The sequence below is a fragment of the Typopeltis vanoorti genome, chromosome 1, assembly GCF_054136105.1.
Source record: "Typopeltis vanoorti isolate ZY-2024b chromosome 1, IOZ_Tvanoo_1.0, whole genome shotgun sequence".
Classification (NCBI taxonomy): domain Eukaryota; kingdom Metazoa; phylum Arthropoda; class Arachnida; order Uropygi; family Thelyphonidae; genus Typopeltis; species Typopeltis vanoorti.
The window spans coordinates 65,930,933-65,958,550 of record NC_143549.1 but is presented as its reverse complement, the minus strand read 5'-3'; the positions used below and the strand labels follow the sequence as shown (position 1 = coordinate 65,958,550).

The window sequence follows — 27,618 nt, the reverse complement described above, 5'->3', positions numbered from 1 at the left end:
TTTCCTCTACCTCCAACAATATATTCTCACCAAGCATAAATTCTGCATCCCATCTTTGTTTTCCAAATTTTAAAACCTTACATTTTGCAACATTGAACTCATATCTCCATTTCCGTGCCCAATCACTCAATTTATTCAAGTCTTCTTGTAAGGCCACAACATCTTCACTACTCTTTATGGTTCTTCCCAACTTTGCATCATATGCAAACAACTGAACATCTCCATCCAAATCTTTGCCAATATCATTAATATACAAGTTAAACAGTAATGGCCCTAGAACAGACCTCCTGAGGCACTCCACTAGTGATTTTCCTTTTCCTGGATATCGCACCCCCATACACAACTTGTTGATACCTATCAGATAGCCAGTCTCCAATCCAATGCACCAATCTAATATCTGATCCCATCTGCTCTAGTTTGACTATCAATTTATCATGAGGTACTTTATCAAAAGCCTTTGCGAAATCCAAGTATATCACTGTGTATCCTTCTCCTCTGTCCAAGGAAGCAGTCACTTTATTGTAATAAGTAAGTAGATTACTAAAACATAACCTCCCTTTAGCAAATTCATGCTATCCTTCAAAGATAATACCATTGTTGTCAACCCAACTCTGGATCCTAGTTCTCACAAGCTTCTCCAACAACTTAACCACAACACCTGACACACAGATAGGCCTATAGTTTGATGCTTGAGTTTGATCACCTCCTTTATGAAGTGGCACAATCTTGCCCTCCTTCCACTCCTTAGGAACTTGACCAAGTGCAAGATCTTATTAAAAAAATATGTCAAGGCAGGTGTCAACTCCCTGGCACATTCCTTCAGAATATGCGGTGATATATTATCAAGTCCCACAGCCTTATTTACATCTAGTTTACTCAACTCCCCAAACACCTCTTGCTCACCTAGTCAGTTTCTCCTCCCCATCATCAACTGCTCTCAATCTCTCCACATTCACAAGATTGAAAGATCTTTATGAACTGCTCATTAAGTATCTCCACCACACTTTCTGCAACAGCTGTCTTTACACCATTTTCTCCAATCAGTTTCATCCTTCCATAATCATTCTTTCTTTTGCTGGCTACATATCGAAAGAACTCCCTAGGATTCTTTTTGGCTTCATTAGCTAACTGCTGCTCATACCTCTCTTTAGCTACTCTCACCAACCAAGTCAACCTCCTTGCCTGGTCTTTGTAGACCTCATGAAATTGGTTTTTTCCACTTCTCTTATGCTGCCTCCACAATGCCCTTTTTCTCTGTATTGCATGCTTAATCTCTTTATTCATCCATCTCACACCTACCTTATTTAACCTTCTCACCCTTGGAATACATTTAGACATTGCATCTACTAGATAGTTTTTGAAAATCCCCCAAGCTGCATTGATCTCTTTTCCAGCTAACTCCTCATTCCACGCTACACCTGAAGCTGTCTCCTGAGCTCTTCATAATCACCCCCCCCCCCTTGTAGTTCCACATATACCCTTTTCTCATAGAGTTCCTTGCACTGCTGGCAACCACCCAGAATCACCTCGTGGTCACTCTCACCAATTAGAGGATGATTTGACACCTAATTTATAATTACATCCTCTGATGAGATGACCAAATCCAAGACCCTTAATCCTCGTGTGCCCTTTATTACATGCTGTCTGAGGTAGTTATCCTTCAAAAACTCAAGAAACTCATTTTCTTTACTTCCAGTTGCTATCTCATCATTTATGTCTATATTGCCATAATTAAAATCACCCATAATGATCACCCTTTTATTATTTGCTTGGCTAATTTGACTATACATTTCACTATCACCGCCATCCATTACCTGGTCTATAACAACATCCCACCAAGTATTTGATTCCATTCACCTCTATCTCACACCATACTGCCTCAAAACCACTGGTACTATTTCTGTCTTGCATCTCTACTTTGTATGTACAACTCTTTCTCTATCATCAATAGCATTCCCCCCCCCTCCCTTTTTACCTCTTCTATCCTCAAGAAACACATCATACCCTTCCATTTCTATTCCTGTCAGGATGTCATCCTCTTTCAGCCATGTCTCACTTATTCTGACAATCTTTGGGTGAACAGACACAATTAGTGCAACCATTTCATCTGCCTTGTTTCTTATACTTCTAGTATTTGTCTTTAAAGGAAAATCTAATCTTATCAACCTCGGTTTGTCCTGAATCCATCCCATACACACATCATAACTTTAATTGAATAAAATTATAATTAAAGAAGTAATGAATTTCTTTAATTTTTTTCCTTTGCTCATAAAATAATCTTCTCATGGTGAGCATCTCATGGTGACAGACTGGATTAATTATATCAAGTGTGGAATTTTTTTTTACTTCTGCCATGGGCTCACCCATTTCTACACTGATGATCAGTTATTTAATGGAGAAATTTGAAATCAAGCTGTTCTAAAAACTGATACAATTGTTTGATATGATGGTGTTCTTGTCATATGACTGCATGAGAAAAGTAATTTACAGAAATTTTCTAAAATTCATCAAAAGTATTCAGCAAATCTGGTCCATTGAAATGGAAATTAAAAATTTTATCTTTGCTTTTCTTAATCGTATGAGATCAAATAAAACCGTCTAGAATTCTCAGTATACGATAAGCTCCCCCCTCTCTCTCTCTCTCTCTCTCTCTCTCTCTCTCTCTCTCTCTCTCTCTATATATATATATATATATATATCACACACAAGCCAGTACACAGACATTAAGTTGTATCACTGATCTGATACTAGAAGTTATTAAAATCCATTAATTAAATACAAGAGTGGTCTGAAAAGTTCTCAGACTGACAATGAAAAAACGAATTTGTAATTTCAAAATTATTTTTCATTTTCAACATATTAAGAATAATACATTTATTCCAGCGATGCTCTAGTGCCATTATCCTGTCCCTGTAGTGGTTCTTAGTAAGATCTGCAAAATACCCCTCTATAGCTGCAGTCACCTTTTGATTAAAAGAAAAATGCTGACCAGCGAGGAAGAGTTTTAGTTTTGGGAAGAGATAGAAGTCAGAGGGAGCCATATCTGGGGAATAGGATGGATGTTCCAACAATTCATAGTGAAGATCCCTTAATTTTCCCATTGCCAAAACACCTCTGTGGGCTGGTGCAATGTTCTGATGAAAGATGATTTTTTCTTCTGCAAACCAGGTCTTTTCTCACAAATTTTTTTTTGTCTCTAGTCTGGTTAAAAGATCGGAATAATATTCCTTGGTTATTGTTTTACCCTTTTCAAGATAATTAATAAACAAAATGCCTTTAGCATCCCAAAACACTGATGCCATGACCTTTCCTGCTGATGGAATTGACTTTGTCTTCTTTGGTGCTGAACAACTGGCTTCTGTCCACTGTTTTGACTGCTGTTTGGATTCTGGTGTGTAATGGTGAATCCAAGTCTCATGTATAGTAATAAATCAACGTACAAAATTAGTTTTATTCTTGTTAAAATGCTCCAAGCACTGTTTAGAGATTTTCATGCGAGTGCATTTTTGATCTGCTATGAGCAAGCTCGGCACCTATCTTGTGCAAAACGTTTTCATTTGCAATTCTTCATGCAAAATATATCCTACACGTTCTTTTGAAATGCTTATAGCCTCGGCAATTTCACGCACTTTGACTTGCCAGTCATCCAATACCATATCTTGCACTTGATCAATGATTTCTGGTGTTGTTACACTTTTTGTATATCCACATGGATCATCTTCAAGGCTGGTATGGCCATGTTTAAACTCAGCAGCCCATTTCTTAATTGTCAAAAAATGAAGGAGAAGAGTGCCCATAAACTTTTATGAACTTCGATTGAATTTCTTTTGCCGTTAAACCTTCTTTTACAAAGAATTTTATAAACACACAGTATACTCAATTTTATCAATTTAAAGGAATACAGACAACACTTTTGCTTCAGACAGCTGTATAAAACAAACTACTTGATAGAATGACTTTGCAATTTTACATGGATGCTTATGACAGATGTACCAACTTAGAAAAAAAAAATTTTGCCGATAGTGTTGCTATCTATGGTCGAGGCTGAGAACTTTTCAGACCACTCTCGTATTTATAAATATATGGCTAGAATATTTGTTTACTAATTTATTTTAGATTCATTATCTTATTTTAGTATTTTTATATTGTCAAAAGTTTTTTCTTTTTCTCCTTAGCCAGGTAGACTTAAACATTGCCAAGCTATAGGCTGGTGGCTTGATGAATTTAACATAGCACAGGTATCAATTAATCTTACAGATCATGATGTAACACCTATACATATTGCATATGAGGAAGTAAGTGCTAATGATGTACAGTGTTTTAAAAATTTATTACATGCAAACTTTTTCCTATATATATTAACTTCGTAGTATTTGTTTTATTGAGTCATACAAAAAAAGAGAAAAATATAAATACAGATGGCATCATTACCATTATATAAAAAAACAGAACATTAAATTATAAGTGATTATATGAAATATACTGTAGATTCGTTCCTTAAGTGTAAAAAAGTTTCACATTTTCCTTGGCAAATCAAAGGTATATATTATTTAGTACACTTTCTAGAAAGCAGGACTGTCAGGAGGAAGTCCATATTTACAAATGATTTGGGTGAGAAACAAAACATTGATCAAAGAATGGTAACCATTGGCGCAACTTTTAAGGAAAATCTGCAGTTAACTAATGGAATAAGGACAGAATATTAAAAATGTTCTGAAGAACTTTATTATTATTATTGTATAGGCACCTCCATGGAGTCTGAAGACTCATCGCAGGAGACCCAGACTATCCACACAACCTATCGTACCTCTCCTTGAACCCAAACAGACAGTGCTAACACTAGATTCTGGAAACCCATTTGATTCATTCACAACTCTCCAAGGAAAAAATCTAGTCCTTGCACCCCCTACTAACCACACTTTTACTCAACTTCCAGGAATGATCCTTAGTTGTGTGCCTCCCCCCCCCCTCTATAGCAAGTGCTGAAACCTTTCCCTTGCATAAATCCTATAAGACCCTTTAAGTAACTTAAATTTTTCTATCATATCTTCTCTTTTTCACTAATCAACCAACTCCTGCAGTCCACATACTCTCAATCTATCCTTATAGGGAACATTCCTCAGATCACTCCCCACCTTGGTTACACATTCTGACTCCTCTCCACCTTCCTCATCCCCAAGAAACTCAGTCCAGACCTGAGCACAGTAATCCAGATGTAGATGCATCAGTGCCTTATAAAGTGGAATAATTCTTCTTTATCTCTATTTGTTAGTGTGTGTTCTTGTCCTTTTTTTCTTTCAAGATGAATCCCAGATGAACAACAACATTAACATGGATTGCAATTAGAGCAATAGACATCTCTGAAACTTAAAATATTTTGGTAGAAAATTGATAGACCAGAGCTTCAGTGTACTGTATAAGAATATGCTATTTTAGTTTTCATCAAATCTTATTAATTACTCTCATCTTATATTAACTCCTTGTCAGCTGCTGTTTTTGTGAAATTCTATGTTATCTCATTTAAAACTTATCTTAACCTTTACTATACTTCTGACTTATGGCCGCAAATAATATAAAGCTCACGTGTGCAAAATCTACACAACAAAGAAATTGCCTCATTCTCAACTGAATTTGAAAAATTTATTTAGTTTCTAGCTGCTCCACCAAATTCGTGGGTGGGAGTTGAATCTCCCTCCGAAAAATAACACACAGTAAACCACACGGAACTTTTCTCTCTTAATTCTAAGTAATCTAGCAACTTAAATTTTCTGTTATGCAGTCGTGACAATATCTACCTTAAGGCTCACAGATTCAAATTAATGAGTAGTGCATTGGAAATAGAAATCAGGAAATTCATTTAAACAAGAAAAAAATTTATTTAAAATCAATGAAATGTACAATGGGTCAATTTTAAGTACTAAGTAAATTAGCTTCTGTGTTTCAAATTACAACTAATGACTACATTCACATTTAATTTCTCATTATAATCAATTCTAGTAAGACCACATGTCCATAATCCTTTCTCGTTAAACTTGTTTATACTCATATCAATCTTACATAACATTCTGCAGGTTTAGGCAATAGCTATAACATTAAACACACGATGATTCACTTTAAATTCTAGCCTGACCTCGTCTCACATAAAACAAAATATCTCTAATATTAGCATAAAGCCTAAAGTCCTCAAGTATCACTATAAAACAAGTCTCTTAATTAAATCACCGTCACAATCTTTTTCTCTCAAGTTAAACAATGAAAAGATCTTACTTGAACAGAAGTCTGTACTTCTTTGAATGATCCTTGAAATCATCTCCTTCTGTTATCGTTCGACTTTAGCATTGAACTTGGGTAACTCTTCAGGGGGTTGTGAGATCCTTCTTTATTATCAGCGAACATTAGGATCGCGACGGTATGGAAACTCGGCATCTAATTTTTTCTAAAACAGCTTATCTTAGTTGCGTTGATCCATGGGCATTTTTCTTTCTGGAATTCAGGACTCCAATGGCGATCACAAATCATCTCCCAAGATGTTATCAAAGCTCTGCTGCCATAACCTACATCGTGTCATCGTACTTCTCGACCTCGGGACCTCATTAACTTCTGGAATCCAAAATTTCAGGTCGGAATCCCCCCTGGTGTTTATCTCTATCCCCCCCCCCCCCCCCGCACATGTGACCTCGTAACTTCTTACTGACTCAAGAAAGGGACTGGACAAACTCGAACTCCACAAACTGCTCTGCCAGGAACCAAACTGAATCGTCGCACTGAACTCTCTTCTTGCCATCGCAACCCTCTATTTATCTGGCTCCAATGACCTTGCAGTTCGCTTACGTCATCTTCCCCTGGATACTTCGGTGGTCTGCACCCGTCACCCTTCTCGGTGGTTGCGTTCAGGTGGGAAACCCACCTGAACGCAACGCACTGCTGACCTTCGAGGTTGCTGTTGCCCCAGGTCATTACTTAATACAATAATCCGTCTGGAATTACTGGTGACTAAGAGGTTTCCTTAGACACAATTTATCTTATACTTATTTTCCTTTGTTCTTTTACACAACCCTTTGAGGTGACAATATTCAGTAATATACAAAAAATATTATTTCCAAATTAAAAAATATGAAAATTTCTCTATTAACTCAAGTATTTTTAGTGAATTTTGTTTATCAGCAAAATCGGTATACAAGAGGTTTTGAATAAAGTTCCTTGAATACACGATTTTACAACTGAAACAGTATCTGCTGTATGTACACTGCTTGGAAAGAAGTCAACGGATCCTATAGTGTGAGGAACAAACAGCCATGGCACCCACAAGATGTAGGACCTTCTTTTGCAGCAAAGACTGCAGCAGTCCTACAGAGTATACTTTCTACAATCATATGATGGCGAACAATGGGAATTTTGGACCATTCTTCCTGTAGGTATGTAATGAGATTCGGGACTGTTGTGGTGCAGATGACGCTTGAGTTCATCCCACAGATGTTCAATTGGTTTGAGATCAGGGCTCTGTTGAGGCAAGTCAAGTGTGGTGACGTTCATGTTCACAAACCACCTGTTACAGCAGCAACCTTATAACATGGTGCATTTTCTTGCTGAAAGAGACCATGGTCAGTTTTGTAGAAATGCCATTAAGTAGGAAGCATTGCATTGTCCAAAATGTTGAGATACCTCTCAGAATTCAATGTTTGTGGCACGACAAAGAGATCTGATGCCAAACCAGTAAAAGCAGAACCATACCATCACTTCCACCTTCGAATTTCATAGTTAGGGGTTATGCACTCTTGTAAAAGATGTTCACTGGACATCTGCCAAACCCACGTCTGTCCAGAGGTGAATTTGGCTCAGTAGAGGTTAGAGCATGATTCATTGCCCATAACGTAGCTTTCCACATCCCACTGTACATGCTCTTTGCACCATTGAAGACTGCTTTGCATGTTGGTTCGGGTAATATGAGGCTTGCATATTGCAGTCCTACTATGGAAATCCATGCTGTGAGCCTCTGTGCTTTTTTTTTGTTTATGTGCAGATTCTTGTTTCAGTATATGCCTGGACCTCCTCATTCAATGTGTCAGCTGAGGAATGACAGTTTTCACATATAATCCTTAATAACACTCTAGTCACGTTTGAGTGTGGTGGGTCGTCCACTGTGGGAGCAGTTGCAGTGCTACCCACAGTGGATGACCCACCACACTCATCAAACTCATCTCAGTATGGTGTCACTGATTGTTGACCCAGGATGGCTCAATTTGTTAACAATTTGCCGAACAGACAGGCCTGCAACATGGCATTCTATCACATTTCCTCTTTCAAACTCTGATAGTTCCCCTCTTACAGCCATTTCACCTAGACATAGTTGCACTGACTTGGGAGCATCGCATTTCTCCAATTCATACTAGCTACAAATACGACTCGTTACATGGCACAATGTACCTTGCTTGTGAGGGAGTGTGTTGACTTCTTTCCAAACAGTGTATGCAGAACCTGTTGTTGCCATGGTTGTATGTAACATATATCCTAAACTGTTTTACTAGATATGAAAAAAAAAAAAAAAAAAAAAAGTCTTAATTGTTCCCTTTGAAGTGATTTGTTTCACTAAGTATTCCATCATTCTTAATGCTGGGCGAATTGTCATTTATTTTATCATAGCAATGTACAGTTAATTGGTTAGTGACTTTTTAGGTCTCTTAGTTGTGTAAAAAATATGTATAATAGCCATAGCTTGAGATTTTATTAGCTGTTGTCATTTTGATTTCATCTAATGGTAAGATTTCATCTCTTGCTATTTGATAGTTGGGATCCACCTCCTTCACCTCTGTATTTTCCATGTGTTGGGATTTGTGAATATCTGGAAAGAGAAATCCTAGTGTGCATGCGCTGCTTTAACCTCTCTCTCTGTCTGTCTGTCCACATGACCTGGACAGTCCTAGATGGTCTGTCCATGTCATGTGACTAATGGACTTATCAGCACAAAGAGTCAGTGGTGTTGTAGTCAAGTCCCTTTCCTCATGGTTCAAGCCCTTCTTTCAGCACTAGTAGTGCAGCATATTGCATGCTAGATAGTGGGCATCCATGTGTGACTTGATAGTGAATGGAAAACTCGTCTGCTAAATTTAAACTGAGTTTTAAATCCATCCTTAAATTTTATTCATAAGGCTTCGTTCAAATACAGAAAACACAATTATATGAAGAAAAGAAAGAAATAAAAACAGCAAATGTATATGGAAACATAACATTGTTTTTCATCATTCATGTAATGTAGATGTTACATGAATTACAGTTGCAGCCTCTAATACACTGTGCAGTAAAATTCATATCCTACTTGGATTCTTTTCACACATTCATGTTTGCAGTGGGATTTGAACCTATGACCTATTGGATGAAAGCATATATGCTTCATTTGGCTAACCAGTTTGGAAGGTCAGTTGGATTCCCCAAAAGAATATACTCTGAATATAGTTTCTTAATTCTTGTAGAAGCATTGTATCAACAACATTCAGAACAACTCCAGGAAGCATCAGTAAGTGTGCTAATGCTCTATAACATGCTAAATTTTCTAGAGGAATTATATCAAAATAGGATTTCCTCGGTGTTAATTAGGAAATATGTTCCATACTTAAAGCTAAGGAGTGGGGGTATCTATAAACTGCATCTTTGGAATAGGATCTCGTTCCAACAAGGAATGTTATCCTTACCTTTGACACTCCTCCAGTAACAGTCAAAATAGGATATCTTAGCTGTCCTGTTCTTTGCATTTCAAATCCTTGAAAATGCTTTAAATGCTAAAAAATAAGGCACAGATCCACCATTTGTACGTGATGCAGTGAAACCATAAAGTTGTAATATGCAGTTAGTTAGTTAGCAAGAAAGAGGCCATCCAGCCTCCTCATGAGCATGCCAAAGGTGAAAAGATGAAAGATTGATATTGGTAAGCAAAGAGGAGGCCTAACTGCAGCATATGAAGTTCTTTTTAAAGTGACAATAATAAACATTCAGAGGGACAACAATGTGTGATTAGCCTACCATTTTACAGTTATAACATACCTGATTATGGAACATTGATTCCATAATCAGTCTAAGCATCTAAAACTCCCAAAACATCTAAAGCAATCCCACTGAACAATAACCCTCTACTTAAAAAGCGTCTATATCCACAAAAGTTTTTTTTTCAAAAAAAAAAAGACAAGCCTTATGAACTCAAGAAACTATACTAGTTCATCCAGGCTTTTAAAAACATCCATGCCCAAGGTGGAATTCAAACTCATGACCTGTTGGTTGAAGAGATGCTATCCACTCAGCCAACCAAACTCTCATTATTGAGGCAATAGATCCTGACCATCCAGACATCCCCAAATTAAGTTGAAAAACAAGATAGACAAAAGTAAATACTCATTATCAATTTCCTGATATTTATATAAGTTTCAGTAAGGAAATACTGTGAGTAGACATATTACTATTATAATAACGGAATTAACTCACAGGTACAAGGCTAATTAAACAATAACTGTTATATTCACAAAGCGTCACCTAAGTAGCTGAAGTTAAATTTCCTAAATTTATTTAATTATTATTTTTTTTTAAAATTATTTAAATTTAATTATTTAGTTATTTAATTATTAAATAATTATTTAATTTTTCAATTATAAAAATTAATTTTTTTTTTGTTTATAAATATATATGTGTGTATACAATTATATGTTAGGAAAGATTTGCTGCTTTATAAAGTACTATCTCCCACAAGGGGGAAAGACGTAGACCATCGGATCTGTTTAGGTTAGGGGAGTGAAGTAATGTTTCACATGTTTCTTTGTATAGCCATTTCATTAGGAACCGACTTTTGTGAATGACTTTTGTCTTGTTCCACTTAACTCTATGTCTGGTGTTGATGGCATGTTCTGCAATTCCAGACTGTTTGGGTTCAAGGTACTGGATGTATGACTGGTGTTCTTCTAACTGGACCTGAGCAGATCTTCCTGTTTGTACGAAATATGATAATCCTACGAGCAGGGAATCTGGTAGACACCTGGATAGCTGAGATGTGGGAGCTTGTCCATTGGAGACATTAGGAATGTGGAGATTTTTCTGATGGGTTAAAAAGCCACACAGATATTTAGTGGTTTCAGCACCTTAGCTATGCGTTCACTAACCCCGTGTACATAGGGGATAGGTATACGTGTAGGTTCTTCTGTACTTGAAGAGGATGCTGGAGCACGACTACTTAAAGCTCTTTTTATGAAGGAGGAATTAATATACTGTAATTCTTTTTGTAAAAGTTCTTTTGAAGAACAATAGGAGTTGGCTCTATGAACTAGTGTTTTTATAGTACCTGCCTTTTGGCTGGGATGGTGATGTGATTCAGCATGGATGTACTGCCTGTATGAAATAGTCAACAGAACAAGCTTTGCTTGTTCGGTTGACTATTTTACCTGCCCTCTTCACTAAAAATTGTGCCTAAATATCTGAAATATTTGACTTGTTCTACAGGATCTCCATTCAGAATGCAGCTGAAGTTTTCTATGTTCCTGCCTGTTTTCATAGTTTTGGTCTTTTTATTGCTAATTTCATGCCATATTCAATACAGCTGTTATTTAATTTATCTTGAGAATCCTGGAGACTTGCATTATATGTGTTTAGGACAACATCATCTGCATAAAACAGAGCTAAATTTGACATCTCCAGTTCTAACATTAGGCCTAATGCCACTTTCTTTCATAATGTGATCCATATAGGTGATAAATAAGAGTGGAGATAATGTGTATCCTTGTCTTTTCCTTGAATTTACATCAAACCATCTTCCTGCATTTCCTTCGATTCTAACTGCTTGACAACTGAAATATAGACTATGTATTGCTTAGTACAATGTTCAATTCACCCTATATAATTGAAGTGTTTTGAAAAGCTTTTCTCTGGGCACCTTGTCATATGCCTTTTCCAGACCTACAAAACTTAAGCACAGATCCATATTCTCACAATTTCTCAACTATTTGTCTTAGAGTGAATATCTGAATTTGACAATGCCTGAACACAGCTTGTTCTTGTTTCTCTTCTACAATCTTTGTCAACCTCTTTTCAAATACATAAATCTTATCAGGAACACTTAGTAGCAAAATTCCTCTGTAATTCTCACATTCAGTTTTATTCCCTTTTTTTTTTATAAATGGGTGCTATGAGAGCTCTACTCCAATCATTGGGAATTTGACCTGATCAGGCCCTCTGCAAAACTTTTATACCTTCATACTTAAACACTTCTGGTTGAATATCATCTACTCGAGCTGCCTTTCCACATTTCAAGTTTTTGATGGCTTTTTCTACCTCAAGTATTGATAGAACATTTGCCACCATCCTGATATTTATTTTTCATACTCTTACCAAAGTCTTCCCATGAAGCTACTTCAGCTACTTTTACACATACCAATTTTATATTTTTCTCTTCATTTTAGGGCATCTGCTGAGTTGTTTGCTAGGAACTTTTTGGTATGCTTTCTTCTTTTTCAGGACTACTTCTGTAACTTGTCCTCTATGGGGTTCTAAATTTTCTACCCTTGCTGACAACTTCACCACTTACCTCCCTAGCTGAATCAATCAATATATCTTCTTTAGAGTTTGTCACTGAGACTCCAAGGTTTGGTTCTTATTTTCAATTTGTGTCATTTTTTTTCCAGTAATGTTTGCATAGTCAAGTCTACTATTTACCTGTAAAAGCTGCTCAACTTTAATTCTCTTTAAAACTTTCTTACATGCTGTTCGTTTGTGATATCCATTTTTATCCTGCTTAGTACTATGTAATGGTACTTCCAATTTCAATTCCCTTGTACGCTCTTGTATCCTGAACCATGAATATGTCACTATCAGCAATGATGTAGTCAGCAAGTCTTTCCTTATTCTTGCTCTGTTTGAACTTGTGCACATATTTATGTGCATGAGTTCAAATGTCCTGAAAAAGAACTGAAAAAATGTCCTGAAAGTATTTTTTTTTTTTTTTTAGATAGAGGGCACCTAATTAGGACTTTAGTCTTTGTGTTGTTGCTACAATTTTGTTAAACTAGTCCCTTTGTTACACCATGTTGTTGTAGTCTCGCATACTGTGACAAACTGTTTTTGTGCTCTGAAGATGCTGGTTATAACACCACCGAAATATCAGCAATAAGTCAATAAATAATTATTTACTTATAGTTCTGTGTTACTGTCAAAATTAAACATGTACGATGAACACATAAGCCTTTCTTATGTGTTCGTCAACTAAGAGAAAAGTGCAAGAGAGCGTTGAACCTCTTTTGCACTCTGTCCTCTACTAAGTGGGATGCTGATCGAGCTTCATTGCTCCATCTTCACTGTTCACTTATACGTTCAAAACTGGATTACGAGTCTCAAGTCTATGGTTCTGCAAGACAGAGTGACCTGCAATGTTTGGATTCCATCCATCATCAGGGTATACAGATAGCTACTGGTGCCTTTTGCACATCACCCACTCAAAGTTTTTATGTTGAAGCAAATAAACCAGCTCTCTCATTTTGATGGAAACAGTTATCTCTTAATTATGCACTAAAGATAGTCTCTCTCTCTCTGAAATCATCCTACATGGACTAGTCTCTTTTCTTTGCATTGGGAAGCTTAATACCACACACTTCAAACTACCATATGTCCTTTTGGTATGCATGTTAAAGAGACTCTGCAAGCTGTGGGTATAAACGATAAATGATGTTGATAACATTGTAGACAATGTTATCAACATCATCCCTCCATGGCAGGTTTACATGCCATCCTGCAACCTCTCACTTTGTCAGCTACAGAAGTCTCATACTCCATCATCTGGCTACCTCCAGTTGTTTAATGCACACAGGGCAGCACACTCTTTCTTGTCTATCTATACTGATGATTCAAGAACTAATACCTCTATTGGCTGTGTTGCTATGTTTCCTGACATTACTATCTCCAACCAGATCCCACCTGATTGCAGTAATTATACAGCAGAGTTACATGCCCATTCAGCTTACTCTTGTGAATATAAAAGAAAACTGCTACCAAAAGTGTATCAGATGTAAGAGACTCTGAGCTCTTTACAGGCTATCTCCTCTCCTATGTATAATCCACATCCAATACTTTATTAGGTGTTACACCTGTTTCACAAAATGAAAATCCCTAATTTTGATGTTCAGTTGAGTTGGATTCCCAGCCACATTGGAATTAAGGGAAAATGAGACCGCAGATGCAGCTGCTAAATCAACTCATATTTTTTTTTTTGATAGTATCTAGAAAAAATACAGACTACAGACAGATTATAAGATCAAAACTAATTGTTCAATTGCAGTCATCATGGCAGGAAGCATTAACCAACAAATTATGACATTAAACCTGAAATTAAACATTGGCATTCTAGTCAATGTATAAAGAGAAGAGAGGAAGTTGTTCTCGCTAGGCTATGCATATTCATCTTACGCATTCTTATTCACTTATTCACATCTCACTATTTGTCATATTCTGATGGAGTGCCATTGCTTTGCACAAGAGAGAGGAATGAAATTTTTGCCTATCTGGCCAGGCCATATACACTCAGGCAGATTGCATGATGTTTTTAATTTTTTTACAAAGAATGTAATTTTGTGTATATGTAAATACTGTATTGCTTCACTTAACTTTTGTATGTATATATTACAAAAAATGTTATGTTTTGTGATATATTTGTGTCTAATGTGCCTATTTGTGTGACTAATGTATATATTATTCATTAGTTTAATTTTTGACTAATCATGCATTTCTGTAGCCTTTGATCTTGTATATTTGTGTGATATTTGTGTGACTTGTTGTAATTTTGTTAATATGTAACTACCACATTGCTGAACTTAATTTTTCCTCTTTGATTCAATGTATTATTGTAATAACATTTGTTATAATCTTATCTATATGTAGATACTGCATTCCTTGACTTAGTTTTGTACATGCATTTTGTTTATTAACTTGTATTGTTATCTATTTATGTACTGCCGTAAATGCTGCAGTAATTTGTTTATATGTAAATATTGCACTGTTTAACTTAACTTTTGCGCACACATATTATTTACTAGTTTATTTTTCAACTAATTATGTATTTCTGTAGGATACCTTGTATATTTGTTGTAATCTTCTTGTAATTTTGTTTATATATAGATACGACATTGCTGAATTTAACTTTTATGCATGCATATTGTATAATAATTCCTGTTTGCCTATTTATGTACTGCTGTAAAAACATTTGTTATAATTTTATCTATATGTAAATACTGCATTCCTTGGCTTGGTGTCTTGTACATGCATTTTGTTTATTAACTTGTATTGTTGACAATTTCTGTACTACTGTGACCTTGTTAATAGGTCCTTATTGTGTGTGTTGCTGTTCCCTCTGCAGCAATTCTGTTTATATGTACATAGGTGGTCTGAAAAGTTCTCAGTCTAACAATGAAAAAACGAATTTATAATTTCAAAATTATTTTTATTTTTCAACATAATCTCCCTTAAGACTAATATATTTATTAGTCTTAAGGGAGATTATGTTGCTCCAGCACCATTATCCCTTCCCTGTAGTGGTTCTCAGTAAGATCTGCAAAGTACCCCTCTACAGCTGCATTCACCTCTTGATTCGATGAAAAACACCAGCGAGGAAGAGTTTTAGTTTTGGGAAGAGATAGAAGTCAGAGGGAGCTAAATCTGAGAAATAGGGTGGATGTTCCAACAATTCATAGTGCAGATCCTTTAATTTTCCCATTGCCAAAACACCTTTGTGGGCAGGTGCATTGTCCTGATGAATATGACTTTTTTCTTCTGCAAACTGGGTCTTTTCTCACGAATTTTCGCGTCTAATCTGGTTAAAAGATTGGAATAATATACCCCGGTTATTGTTTTACCCTTTTCAAGATAATTAATAAACGAAATGCCTTTGGCATCCCAAAACACTGATGCCATGACCTTGTCTTCTTTGGCGCTGAACAACCAGCTTCTGTCTGCTGTTTGGATTCTGGTGTGTATTGGTGAATTCAAGTGTCATCCATAGTAATAAATCGATGCACAAAATCAGTTTTATTCTTGTTAAAACGCTCCAAGCACTGTTCAGAGATTTTCATGCTAGTGTGTTTTTGATCAGCGAGGCACCCATCTTGCACAAAGCTTCTTCATTTGCAATTCTTCATGCAAAATATATCGTACATGTTCTTTTGAAATGCCTATAGATAGTCTCAGCAATTTCACACACTTTGACTTGCCAGTCATCCAATACCATATCATACACTTGATCGATGATTTCTGGTGTTGTTACACCTTCACGTGGATCTTCTTCAAGGCTGGTACAGCCACGTTTAAATTTAAAAGCCCATTTCTTAATTGTTGAAAATGAAGGCGAAGAGTGCCCAACTTTTATGAACTTCGAATGAATTTCTTTTGGCATTAAATCTTCTACTACAAAGAATTTTGTAAACACACAATACTTAATTTTATCCATTTCAAGGGATACAAACAGCACTTTGGCTTCCGACAGCTGTATAAAAAAAACTACTTATGACAGATGTACCAACTTAGAAAAAAAAATCTTGCCGGTAATGTTGCCATTTATGGTCGAGGCCGAGAACTTTTCGGATCCACCCCACATAGATGTTTTGTGGAACCTAATTTTTGTATAGGCATATTGTTTACAATTTTCTTTAACTGCTTATGTATAGTTGTAACCTTAGTATTGCGCAGTATGACCTTTGTAGTTTTTGTGCCATATAAACTAAAAACCAAACCAAACCTTAACCATACGTTGAATCAGTTAATTTTTGCTTGTTACACTAAATACTGTAAAATTTTATATTTATTTATGATGTATAATGAGTATGAGTTTATTTGTTGATTGTGTTTACTCCTCTATGATCTTATATCCTTTCCTTGAATCTTGACTTATGTTGTATTATTTTTTTTTTTTTACTTGTTATTTCTTCAACTCTAAAATTTTCTCCTATACAATTTTTACAGATTCTATCTTTATTGTTACCTCTATCCCTTGGCCGCTATTAGTGTATTCCTCACATGTGCAAAATGCGATAGACAAAGGAAATGCCTCTGGGTGGAGCCAATTTTTTTGTTAGAATACTAGTGTTAACCCTGTGTCAAATTTTGGAAAATTTATTTGTTTACGCTGCACCACCAAAATTCTACAGATAATAGAAATTTCTTTATCTAAGAGCAAACACGTAGTATGGCACATGATCCTGTATCCTTTCCTTCTCTATTTCCAAACACGATAATCTAATATATTCTTATTTCGCACTGCAGTTGTGACTATCCCCAATAATTATGCATGGGTTCTCTTTATGAGTGGTGCATTGAGATTAGTGATCAGGCAAGTTATTTGGTTGACAAGAAAAAATTTATTCATTACTAATGAAGCAAGTTATAATTATCTTCATAGACACTAACTTAACTAATGTTGGTATGAATGGTAAAATAAGATAACTTGATGTAACATGGACATTCTAGTTCCCTTACAATATGAAATGTTATCTAATACTATTAAAATGGGATGTCGTTCTAATTACTTAACACCCCTAGATTATTTTCACACAATTAATGATTCAAGAACTATCCAACAATGACAAACTAAAATATTTTTCACACTGCACTTTTCCAAGTTTTCTGACTCAGATCGATCATTCCCTATTCAGGGTTCAACTCCTAAAGTCCTACAACACTTCATAAATCACAATTCTAATTACTCCCTTTTACCATCACAGTCTAACTTTCTTTGTATACAAAATTTTGAAAAAGAGGTTCTTACTTTACCGAAGTGTCGGGATCTCACTGGCTTATACTTGCAATCATCAATTGGAATTATACGGCTCGCGTTTTCTTCATCTGGTCCCTTTTCGACGAGGTTACCTGACTGATACGTTCCTTAGGTTCTTGCTTTTGGAAGGTAGATATGTGAATACGATCATGATTCGTTGCCTACGATGTTCATGGAGCACTGCTGCTGATGTTGGTCCACGATGTTCTGCATTTCCTTCTCGGTCTACGCTGACCTTCTGCTACGCCGAGACCTACACGCATGTTGGCATTCTACTTGGCTGCATAGCTGCTCTCATTCATTTCACCCCGACCTCACTGGAACTTCCTTTCTCCAGGAACAACTGGAACAGATCTAAGGCAAAAACCCAAAAGGTAAAAGCTTCGTTTTTGTGTCGCAAAAAAGTATATACTCTCTCGACTACCTTCACACAGCACCTCAATTCCTCTGCACTCCGTTCTGACGCTTCTCGTTCTGGAGACCCCCCTCCCCCGCGCAATGTAGATCCTTGCGTACGTGATGGCCTCAGGTCATGATTTAATCTTATCTTGTCTGGGATTTTAGCCTAATGTTTGCATACTAACACATACTTCACCCATTCCTAAATTGCTTCCCCCCCTTTATTTTTTTACATAAGACATTTGACAATACAATATTCAGCAAATTTCAATTCAAGGATGTTATTATCATTTCATTTACATTCAATTTCTTTTTATTAATATTCAAGTATTACATTGAGAATTTAGTTACTTGTTAAATCTGAATGAAAGGTAATACATTATAAATTCTCTTTCATTCAAGATTTAATAAAGGTTTCCCCTTCCAAAAAAAAAATTTTTTTTTTCTAACAAAATAATTTTTTATACTTTTGTCATTCCTGCATACCTTCTGGAGGGGACTTGACCAATCTTAGTCTGGTCCTCAAATTGTATCTAGTTCGAATGAAGCTTTTTTGTTCCATTTCTAGACTTGCATTCTTCCCGCTTTTCACCTTCCAAGGGTCGCTTATCACTATGATCTGGGTCAGCATAAATTTTATATCTCTCGTAACTTGTAATCTGTTCATTCAGGGCCAGATATCTTTTCTTGATTGCTACCATCCTCTTGTGGGCAGCATACTTCACCTTGTCAATTTTCTGCCTTAAATTCTTCCTATGATTTTTTGTTCTGTGTGAATTCCCCCCCATCTAATTTTTTTTTTCTTTCTTTCTTACTTATCGCAAATTTTACATCACTTTGTACCTCTATCCAATCACACCTGAATTTACTGCTGTCGAGACAGTGTTGTACTTCATATTTTCTGTGGCTAATTCCACCTTGGTTGGCTATAGAATTTTCTAGGCCCTTCAATAATTTTAATGAAATTAACCCCAATTGTTCTCGGATGATTCTCCTCTAGGCTCCCTTTTACAGGGTGTTCGGGATAAATTTGACAGTTTCGTAAGGAAAAAGAAAATCTTCTTTGTATCTATTAAATTTAATGAATTGACAAAAAAACATTACAGGCAGAGTTAATTACAATACTATCAACAAGATTTACTCAAAATAACCACCATTAGCATCGATCACAGCTTCAATTCTGCTTCGGAACCTCGAACAAGCTGATGCTACAGTCTCCCTGGGAAGGGCTGCAAAAACTGTTTTAATTTTATCCATTAACTGGGCTTTTGTATTACTGGAAGTGCGATTGGTGTCTTTTTCAACTGCGCCCCATACAAAATAATCCATGGGGTTAAGGTCTGGGGAGTTTGGAGGCCAAACATTTGGACTGGTGAAGTCGTAGAAATTTTCAGACAACCATTTTTGACTTTTCCCAGAGGTGTGGCAAGGGGCCGAATCCTGCTGCCATACATACGGCCTACCATTGGCTACCCTTGTTATCCAGGGCTTGACTACAGTTAGCAACTCCACGAACAAAGCCCGAATTCCAATGCCAGGGTTCTTCAACACCTGTTCCTGCAGATTTGCGAGGAATTCTGCTGTACGAACGCAATCAGATCGTCTGCTAGGGATCTTTCTTCTTGCTACATCCTCGTAGTCACCATTGCAAGTCTCTAGTTCATGCCTGATTGTTTTTACTGTATTCAGGGAGCATTGGGCAGCAGTCGTAATATCCTTATTTTGATGGCGGGCACGAATCATCATGATACAAGTTATTCTCTTCCATGATTCAGGTGGGTTCCAGCTATCCATCCTTTCTGACATCTTGTATATGAATGAAGAAGGGTCCAAACTTTTAAATGAAGAGAAGTGTGTGTTAATACATGTAACTTACGGAAAAACATAATTAATTATAAATATGTCAAATTTATCCCGAACACCCTGTATATCTCTTTGTTCATTTGATAATCTGATGCTAGATATGTGATGAGTTTCAGAGTAATTGTTCACTTTGGGGAAGGAGGCCTTCTCTGAACTAATTGGATTGCTCAATTAACCTTGACTAACTCCGTCAATCTGTATGACATCATCTTCGCACTGCTTTCCTTCATCGTGAGAGGTCTCATCTCTGTTCTTACACTGTAATTCTTGATTCCTTCTTGCTACTCTTTTTCTTCCCAAGAGGGCTATTTCATTTCGTGAGTAGTCACTTGAAAACTTGTGCTTCACTAGAAAATCGTTTCCAAAGATAATTTGAACGTGTGGGAGAGAAATCTTGGGTAGTACCAACAACTCATGCCAAACACACATTAAATTCAGGCAAGTATATTTTTAAATGAACTGACTTGTTCGCATAAACCGTGGATGTTGATATCCCAGATAACCTAATCGGTCTCCTAAAATATGAAATTCCTCTCCAAACATGGCATTCTATCCTTCGAAAGTAATCTCCTGATATGACAGAGGTCTGTGAAACTGTGTCTAGCAACGGGTCACAATGCATTCCACGTATCTGACCCTTAACTATCATTATTGAGTGTTGCTCATGCTTTTGTTGTCCTTTCCTCCATGCTCTGTTAGCATACATATGAGAAAGTTGATTGAACCATGAATCCTTACTATTTCCTCTGTTGGGAAGTCTCCTACTGCTAAAGCAATTGCGGGCAAAATGCCCAATCTTGTCGCAGTTGAAGCACCAAGGCGGTTCCCTACTTTCCTCTCGTTCACTGATTCTTTCCAATTGCAGTAGAGACACTTCGGGATTTTGTGCTGTTACTGCTGCCAGTTTATGCATCACAGCATCTAAACGGTCTAACATCGGTGTTGTTGTAGTCTTTCAACTTCTAGATGTATCATTTCAGCATTCCTTTTGGTCTGAGGGAACGAAAATTCCAAAGTTTTTCATGGACACTGCTGCCAGTTAACTCAGAACAGCATCAAGGCGTTCCATGACGGGCTGCTGCAGACGCTCTACTTCTTGCTTGACCATTGTTCGAATGTCATTATGTCAGCTTTACTTTCACTCAAGCGATTGACGCTGACTGATCCTATTCTATTCTCGTCACTATTCCGTTGATCCTTAGTTTTTCCCTTACAAGTGTTAGGCTCCTTTTCTATCTTAGTATCACTAACGGAATTATTTGCCGCCTCAATCATGTTGATATAGCCGACAGCAGATGGAGGACGAATGTCTCCGAGCATCTGTTCTTTTTCTCTCATGGTGATGTAATATTCTTCGATGTTAGTTATATTTTTCTTGAAAGCGGTATCTTTTAATTCTTGCTTTACTCCTAGTCTGAACTGATGGAATACTGTCCAGTCGAGATGAGGTTTGACCTCGTTCGAGACACTCAGACTGTTGGCAATGGTTAGTAATCGATTATAAAATTCTGTTATGCTTTCTTTATCTTTCTGAGTGCTTCTCTGTAGTTTCCATAAGGGGCCCTAAACTTCTTAATCTAGAAAACTGGGAGATTAGCACTTCCTTAAATTTTGAATACTCCAAAGTTTCCTTCAAAATAGGAGAGGAATATAGGAAGCTTTTAGCCTTTCCTATAAATTTGCTTCGCAGCAAGATGAGTAGTTGGAAATCAGTCCACCCTTCCATCTTCCTTAACTCTTCAACATTGCCAAAGAAAGCCAAAACATCATCTATCTCCTCTCCAGAAAATTGTGGGAAAACTTGCTGTGGATTAATAGTCCGGAAAAATTCACTATTGTCCATTCCGGAACTAGATGGTTGAGTCATACTTGTATATTAGCTTACACTACAAAATTCCCTTTCTTCCAAGATTTTACAAAATTATACTCTTTAACTTCCTGATCCCAATTTCAAAATCTACTCACTTTAATTCACCTCGTTGATTGATTTAATGAGTGAATCAAATCCTGCTGACTGCGGCATTGTAAAATTTTATATTTATTTATGATGTATAATGAGTATGAATTTATTTGTTGATTGTGTTTACTTATCTATGATCTTATATCCTTTCCTTGAATCTTGGCTTATGTTGTATTATTTTTTATTTTTACTTGTTATTTCTTCTTCAACTCTAAAATTTTGTCCTATACAATTCTTACAGACTCTACCCTTATTGTTACCTTTATCCCTTGGCCGCTATTAGTGTATTGCCCACATGTGCAAAATGCGATAGACAAAGGAAATGCCTCTGGCTAGAGCCAATTTCTTTGTTAGAATACTAGTGTTAACCCTGTTTCAAATTTCGGAAAATTTATTTGTTTACGCTGCGCCACCAAAATTCTATAGATAATAGAAATTTCTTTATCTAAGAGCACAAACCTAGTATGGCACACGATCCTGTATCCTTTCCTTCTCTATTTCCAAACACGATAATCTAATATATTCTTATTTCGCACTGCAGTTGTGACTATCCCCAATAATTATGCATGTGTTCTCTTTATGAGTGGTGCATTGAGATTAGTGATCAGGCAAGTTATTTGGTTGACAAGAAAAATTTTATTCATTACTAATAAAACAAGTTATAATTATCTTCATAGACACTAACTTAACTAATGTTAGTATGAATGGTAAAATAAGATAACTTGATGTAACATGGACATTCTAGTTCCCTTACAATATGAAATGTTATCTAATACTATTAAAATGGGATGTCGTTCTAATTACTTAACACCCCTAGATTATTTTCACACAATGATTCAAGAACTATCCAACAATGACAAACTAAAATATTTTTCACACTGCACTTTTCCAAGTTTTCTGATTCAGATCAATCATTCCTTATTCACGGTGCGACTCCTAAAGTCCTACAACACTTCATAAATCACAATTCTAATTAGTTCCTTTTACCGTCACAATCTAACTTTCTTTGTATACAAAATTTTGAAAAAAAAAGTTCTTACTTTACTGAGGTGTCGGGATCTCACTGGCTTATACTTGCGATACATCAATTGGAATTATACGGCTCACGTTTTCTTCATCTGGTCCCTTTTTTGACGAGGTTACCTGATACATTCCTTGGGTTCTTGCTTCTGGAAGGTAGATAAGCAAATATGATCACGATTTGTTGCTTACGATGTTCACGAAGCACTGCTGCTGCTGATGTTGGTCCACGAGGTTCTGCATTTCCTTCATGGCCTACGCTGACCTTCTGCTACGCTGAGACCTATACGCATGTTGGCATTCTAACTTGGCCGCATAGCCGCTGTCTTTCATATCACCCCGAACTCACTGGAACTTCCTTTCTCCGGGAACGACTGGAACAGATCTGAGGCAAAAACCCAAAAGGTAAAAGCCTCGTTTTTGTGTTGCAAAAAAGTATATACTCTCTCGACTACCTTCACACGGCACCTCAATTCCTCTGCACTCTGTTCCGACGCTTCTCGTTCTCCTCCATTGGAGACCCCCTCCCCGCGCAACATAGATCCTTGTGTACGTGATGGCCTCAGGTCATGATTTAATCTCATCTTGTCTGGGATTTTAGCCTAATGTTCGCATACTAACACATACTTCACCCATTCCTAAATTGGTTTCCCTCCTTTTTTTTTTTTTACTTAAGACATTTGACAATACAATATTCAGCAAATTTCATTTCAAAGATATTATCATTTCATTTACATTCAATTTCTTTTTATTAATATACAAGTATTACATCGAGAATTTAGATACTTGTTGAATCTGAATGAAAGGTAATAAATTATAAATTTTCTTTCATTCAAGATTTAACTGTACTATACTTCAATATGTGAGAACCTTGCTTTTCTTGTTATAGTAAATGCCAAATGAAGTTCATAAGTTCTGTTGCACTCACACAGTCCTTAGTCCACACAGGGCCATCCTTCTCTATAAAGGGGCTGGGTGCAAGAAACCTTTTGGGGCCCTAAAATATTTTTCAAAGGTAAAAATTAAAGGATTCTAAATAAACGTATTGTAAAAACCTCTTACCTGCAAATGATTTTGTCACAGTAAAACAAAAAACATTCGAAATATAATAGGTTAACATAACGTTTACTGAACACAAAACAAAAGTATTAAATAATTAAAATAAATAAATATTTAACACAAACAAAAGTAACCTGGCTCACCAACTAGCACACAAAAACTATTTACAATTAATTATTGTTTAAAGTAATAAAAAAAAAAGTTTACTATTTAGGGGCCTAGTTTTACTAACACGTATATTGCTTAATATGTGTTTATTTAAATATGCGATTTTTTTTTTTTTTGCTATGTCATTAATTATTTCTGAAAAATTACAATTTTTGGCAATTTCCTTTTCGATGCTTAATATAGCAAGTGCATTTAAGCATTCTTTGCACATACTTGACCGAAGATAATTCTTTATCAATTTTAATTTTCTAAAAGAACACTCTGCACTTGTTATAGTAACTGGTAACGTAAAGAAAATTTTCGATACAGTTAGTACATTTGGAAATAGTTCATTATAACTATTATTTAATATATATTGCAACATGTCTTGCACATTATATTTTTTTGGTCCAAGATCAATTCTCGTAACAAATCAATTTCCTGGATTAAGTCTTCATTTACATCTTTACTATAATATTTTACAAAATCCCTTGAGCGGTTTTCTAGTTCATTTTTTTCTAATGTTTTTATATCAGTGATTAACTTAAAATAAGAAATAACATTGGGTATATTTTTAAATCTCTCATCTATTTGTACAATAACAGTATCAATCACAATGTTGAAAAAGTGACATCTAAATTCCTCTATCAGGTTTAGTAAAACTTCATCTTCTGCTAGTTCAGAAAATAATCTTTTTCTTTTTCGAATTCTTTTTTCAGGAAAGTCTTCGGAAATATTCAAGTTTTGTACTATCATTTTTGCGTCATCTAAAAATGTGTTAAATTTTGGATTTCATTTTTAATTTTATTCTAAATTAAAAGCAGAGTCAAGAACAATTGTTTTTGCTTGAAATAGTTTGTTGATACTATTAATTTTTGACAATATTGTAAACCACACCAATAAGCTTAAAATAAATGGCATTTCTTGTAATGAATCTAGTAGACTTTTAGCTTCAGATACTGTTGTGTTATCGTTAATTGCACCAATAAATTCTAAGGCATTATAAGTTTGTTTAAACTGTGTATACACTGCTTTGACTGTGTCTATTTTGGCTTCTCATAGAGTATCACATAATGGTTTAAGCATAATATTTAAATGCTTTTGTATAATTTCCCACCTTTTTGTAGATGCAGAAAATACACTGTATAAACATTGCAATATTCCGAAAAATTTTTTACAATATATACTACTGGAAGCAGCATCACAAATTATCAAATTAAAAGAATGTGATAAGCAAGGTACATGAATTGCATGAGGGTTTAAACTAATTATTCTAGATTGTACGCCTTTATATGTTCCCTTCATATTGCTACTGTTGTCATATGCTTGCCCTCTACAATTCATAATATCTAAATCAAGCTCACCTATTCTTTTTAAAAGTGAATTTGCTCGTCCTTCACCAGTCACATCAGTTGCTTCAATAAATCCTATAAATGACTCATTTATAATTAATTTTTTGTCTACAAAATTTACATATCTAATAATTATTGAAGTTTGTTCCTTGTGAGAAATGTCAGGAGTACAATCCATTTGGATACTGTAATATATGGATGCATTTATATCGTCTTTAATTTTATTAAGGACTTCATTACCTAATGCAGCAATAATTTCCTCTTGAAATCTATGTGCCAAATGATGCACAATTATTTTTTTCATATTTTTAATTCTGATTACATGATCCATTAGCACAGGATCATATTTACTTAATTCTATTAAACTTAAAAAATTTCCGTTATTCGGTGTTCCTATTATTTCATGGGATCCTCGAAATGACAGATTATTACTTGCTAAAAATAGAATTACATCTACAATTCTTTGGAATAGTAATTTTAGACATTCCATTTCTTTATTTATATTAATTTGATTTGTTCTGTCAACAGTCAAACATAAATTAAGCCTTTTTAGTATTCTTTCCAAGAATAAAAGAATTAAAGTGACCAATAGCTCATGATCTCGAATTACAGATGACAGTTTTCTCCATTTATTAAAACCATGTATAAATTGTGTTGATTGATCTCTTCCTCTTCTTTTGGAAAATAATACACAACAAAAGCAAAATACTGAGTCTTGAACTTTTGAGTAAACTAACCAGCTGCGAAGCTCAGTTTCACCATTTGACATTTTTTTTAAATAGTACGATGTAGAAAATGATCTACCTTCAACATTCTTAATGAATGCGTCTTGATAATAATTAGAAGAAACACACGTATAAACCACAGTGAAAATTATTTCATTGTAAATATTTCATCCTAAGTATCGTAGGACATCATCAGTACAGTATTTAAACAAAAATTAGGAAAAATTATGAACGCACCACAGGTTTCATTATTTAAAAAAAAAAAAAAAAACGTCTTGATAATGTTGTTTAGATCCGATTTTAACACAAAATAATTAAATTTATCAGTTATAATATTTGGCCACAAACCTGGATCATTTATATTCACTTGATCACCATCGTTATTATTGTTTTCTTCATTATTTGCTGTATCCAAAACATTCGTATAATCAGACGCATCTTTTTCGACGAATCCCACAGTTTCTACATTTTCGTTGAAAAGTTGTGTAGCTTGTTTGGAGCTTTCTTCTTCAGTTGAAGTTTGAATCGCAACTGCTGAAGTCGTAGCAATTTCGTTGTCAGATTTATTTTGTAGCCATGAAAACAAATCTACATGTGACTTTTTGAGATTTTGCTTTTCTTTTTTCTTTTCTGCTGATTTCCTTTTTTGACACCCAGAGGGATACTTTCTTGGCATGGACATTATGGGTTAGGCTTTGCCTGTTGAATAAGTAAATAATATTAAATATTTTTATCCCATGAATTAACATAAAGTTAAATATGTACATACTTTTTACAATATTACAAAATTTTAGAAACACTCAAGGAATGTGTTTATTTTTTTTCATTTGTTTACTTCAGTACATCAGTTTCACCCTTATCTATCATTATTAACTAAGTTGAAATTAACGTACTTGAGATCTAATCACGTGCAGACAACACTTCATAATTCTGAATATTGATAATACATTTCACATATCTTTAAAAATAACTTACCGTATTTACTGGAATATAACTGGTCCTCGCATATAAGTCGCGCCCCTGATTTTACTTTGTGAAAAAAAGAAATTGAAAAGTTTCGCATAACCTCGCACAGAAAAAAAAAAAGTTTAATCACGTTCACCTCATGGCAATGGTGACTCGCTTCCCGTGGCAAACCACGTGCCTTCCATACTAGCCAATACGTCTGCAGACGCCAGTAAAAGCAGGTCGTTTTATTGCATCACTGAATAAGGTACAAACATTTGCAGTCCGTGTAATATATTTCTCAACAAATAGTGCAATTAGAGAGCTGGGATAAAGGTATTAACTAATGAATCGCATGTCCCTTCC

At 35.5% G+C, this 27,618-nt stretch overlaps 1 protein-coding gene across 1 annotated transcript in view; it reads left to right on the top strand.

The window, feature by feature from the left end:
• Positions 1-27,618, top strand: part of LOC150110052 (formimidoyltransferase-cyclodeaminase-like) — a 286,116-nt gene that overhangs the window by 109,713 nt on the left and 148,785 nt on the right. The window contains exon 6 of the mRNA XM_090390935.1: positions 4,176-4,295. Within this exon, the coding sequence (XP_090247061.1) occupies positions 4,176-4,295 (120 nt within the window). The remainder of the gene's footprint in view (positions 1-4,175; positions 4,296-27,618) is intronic.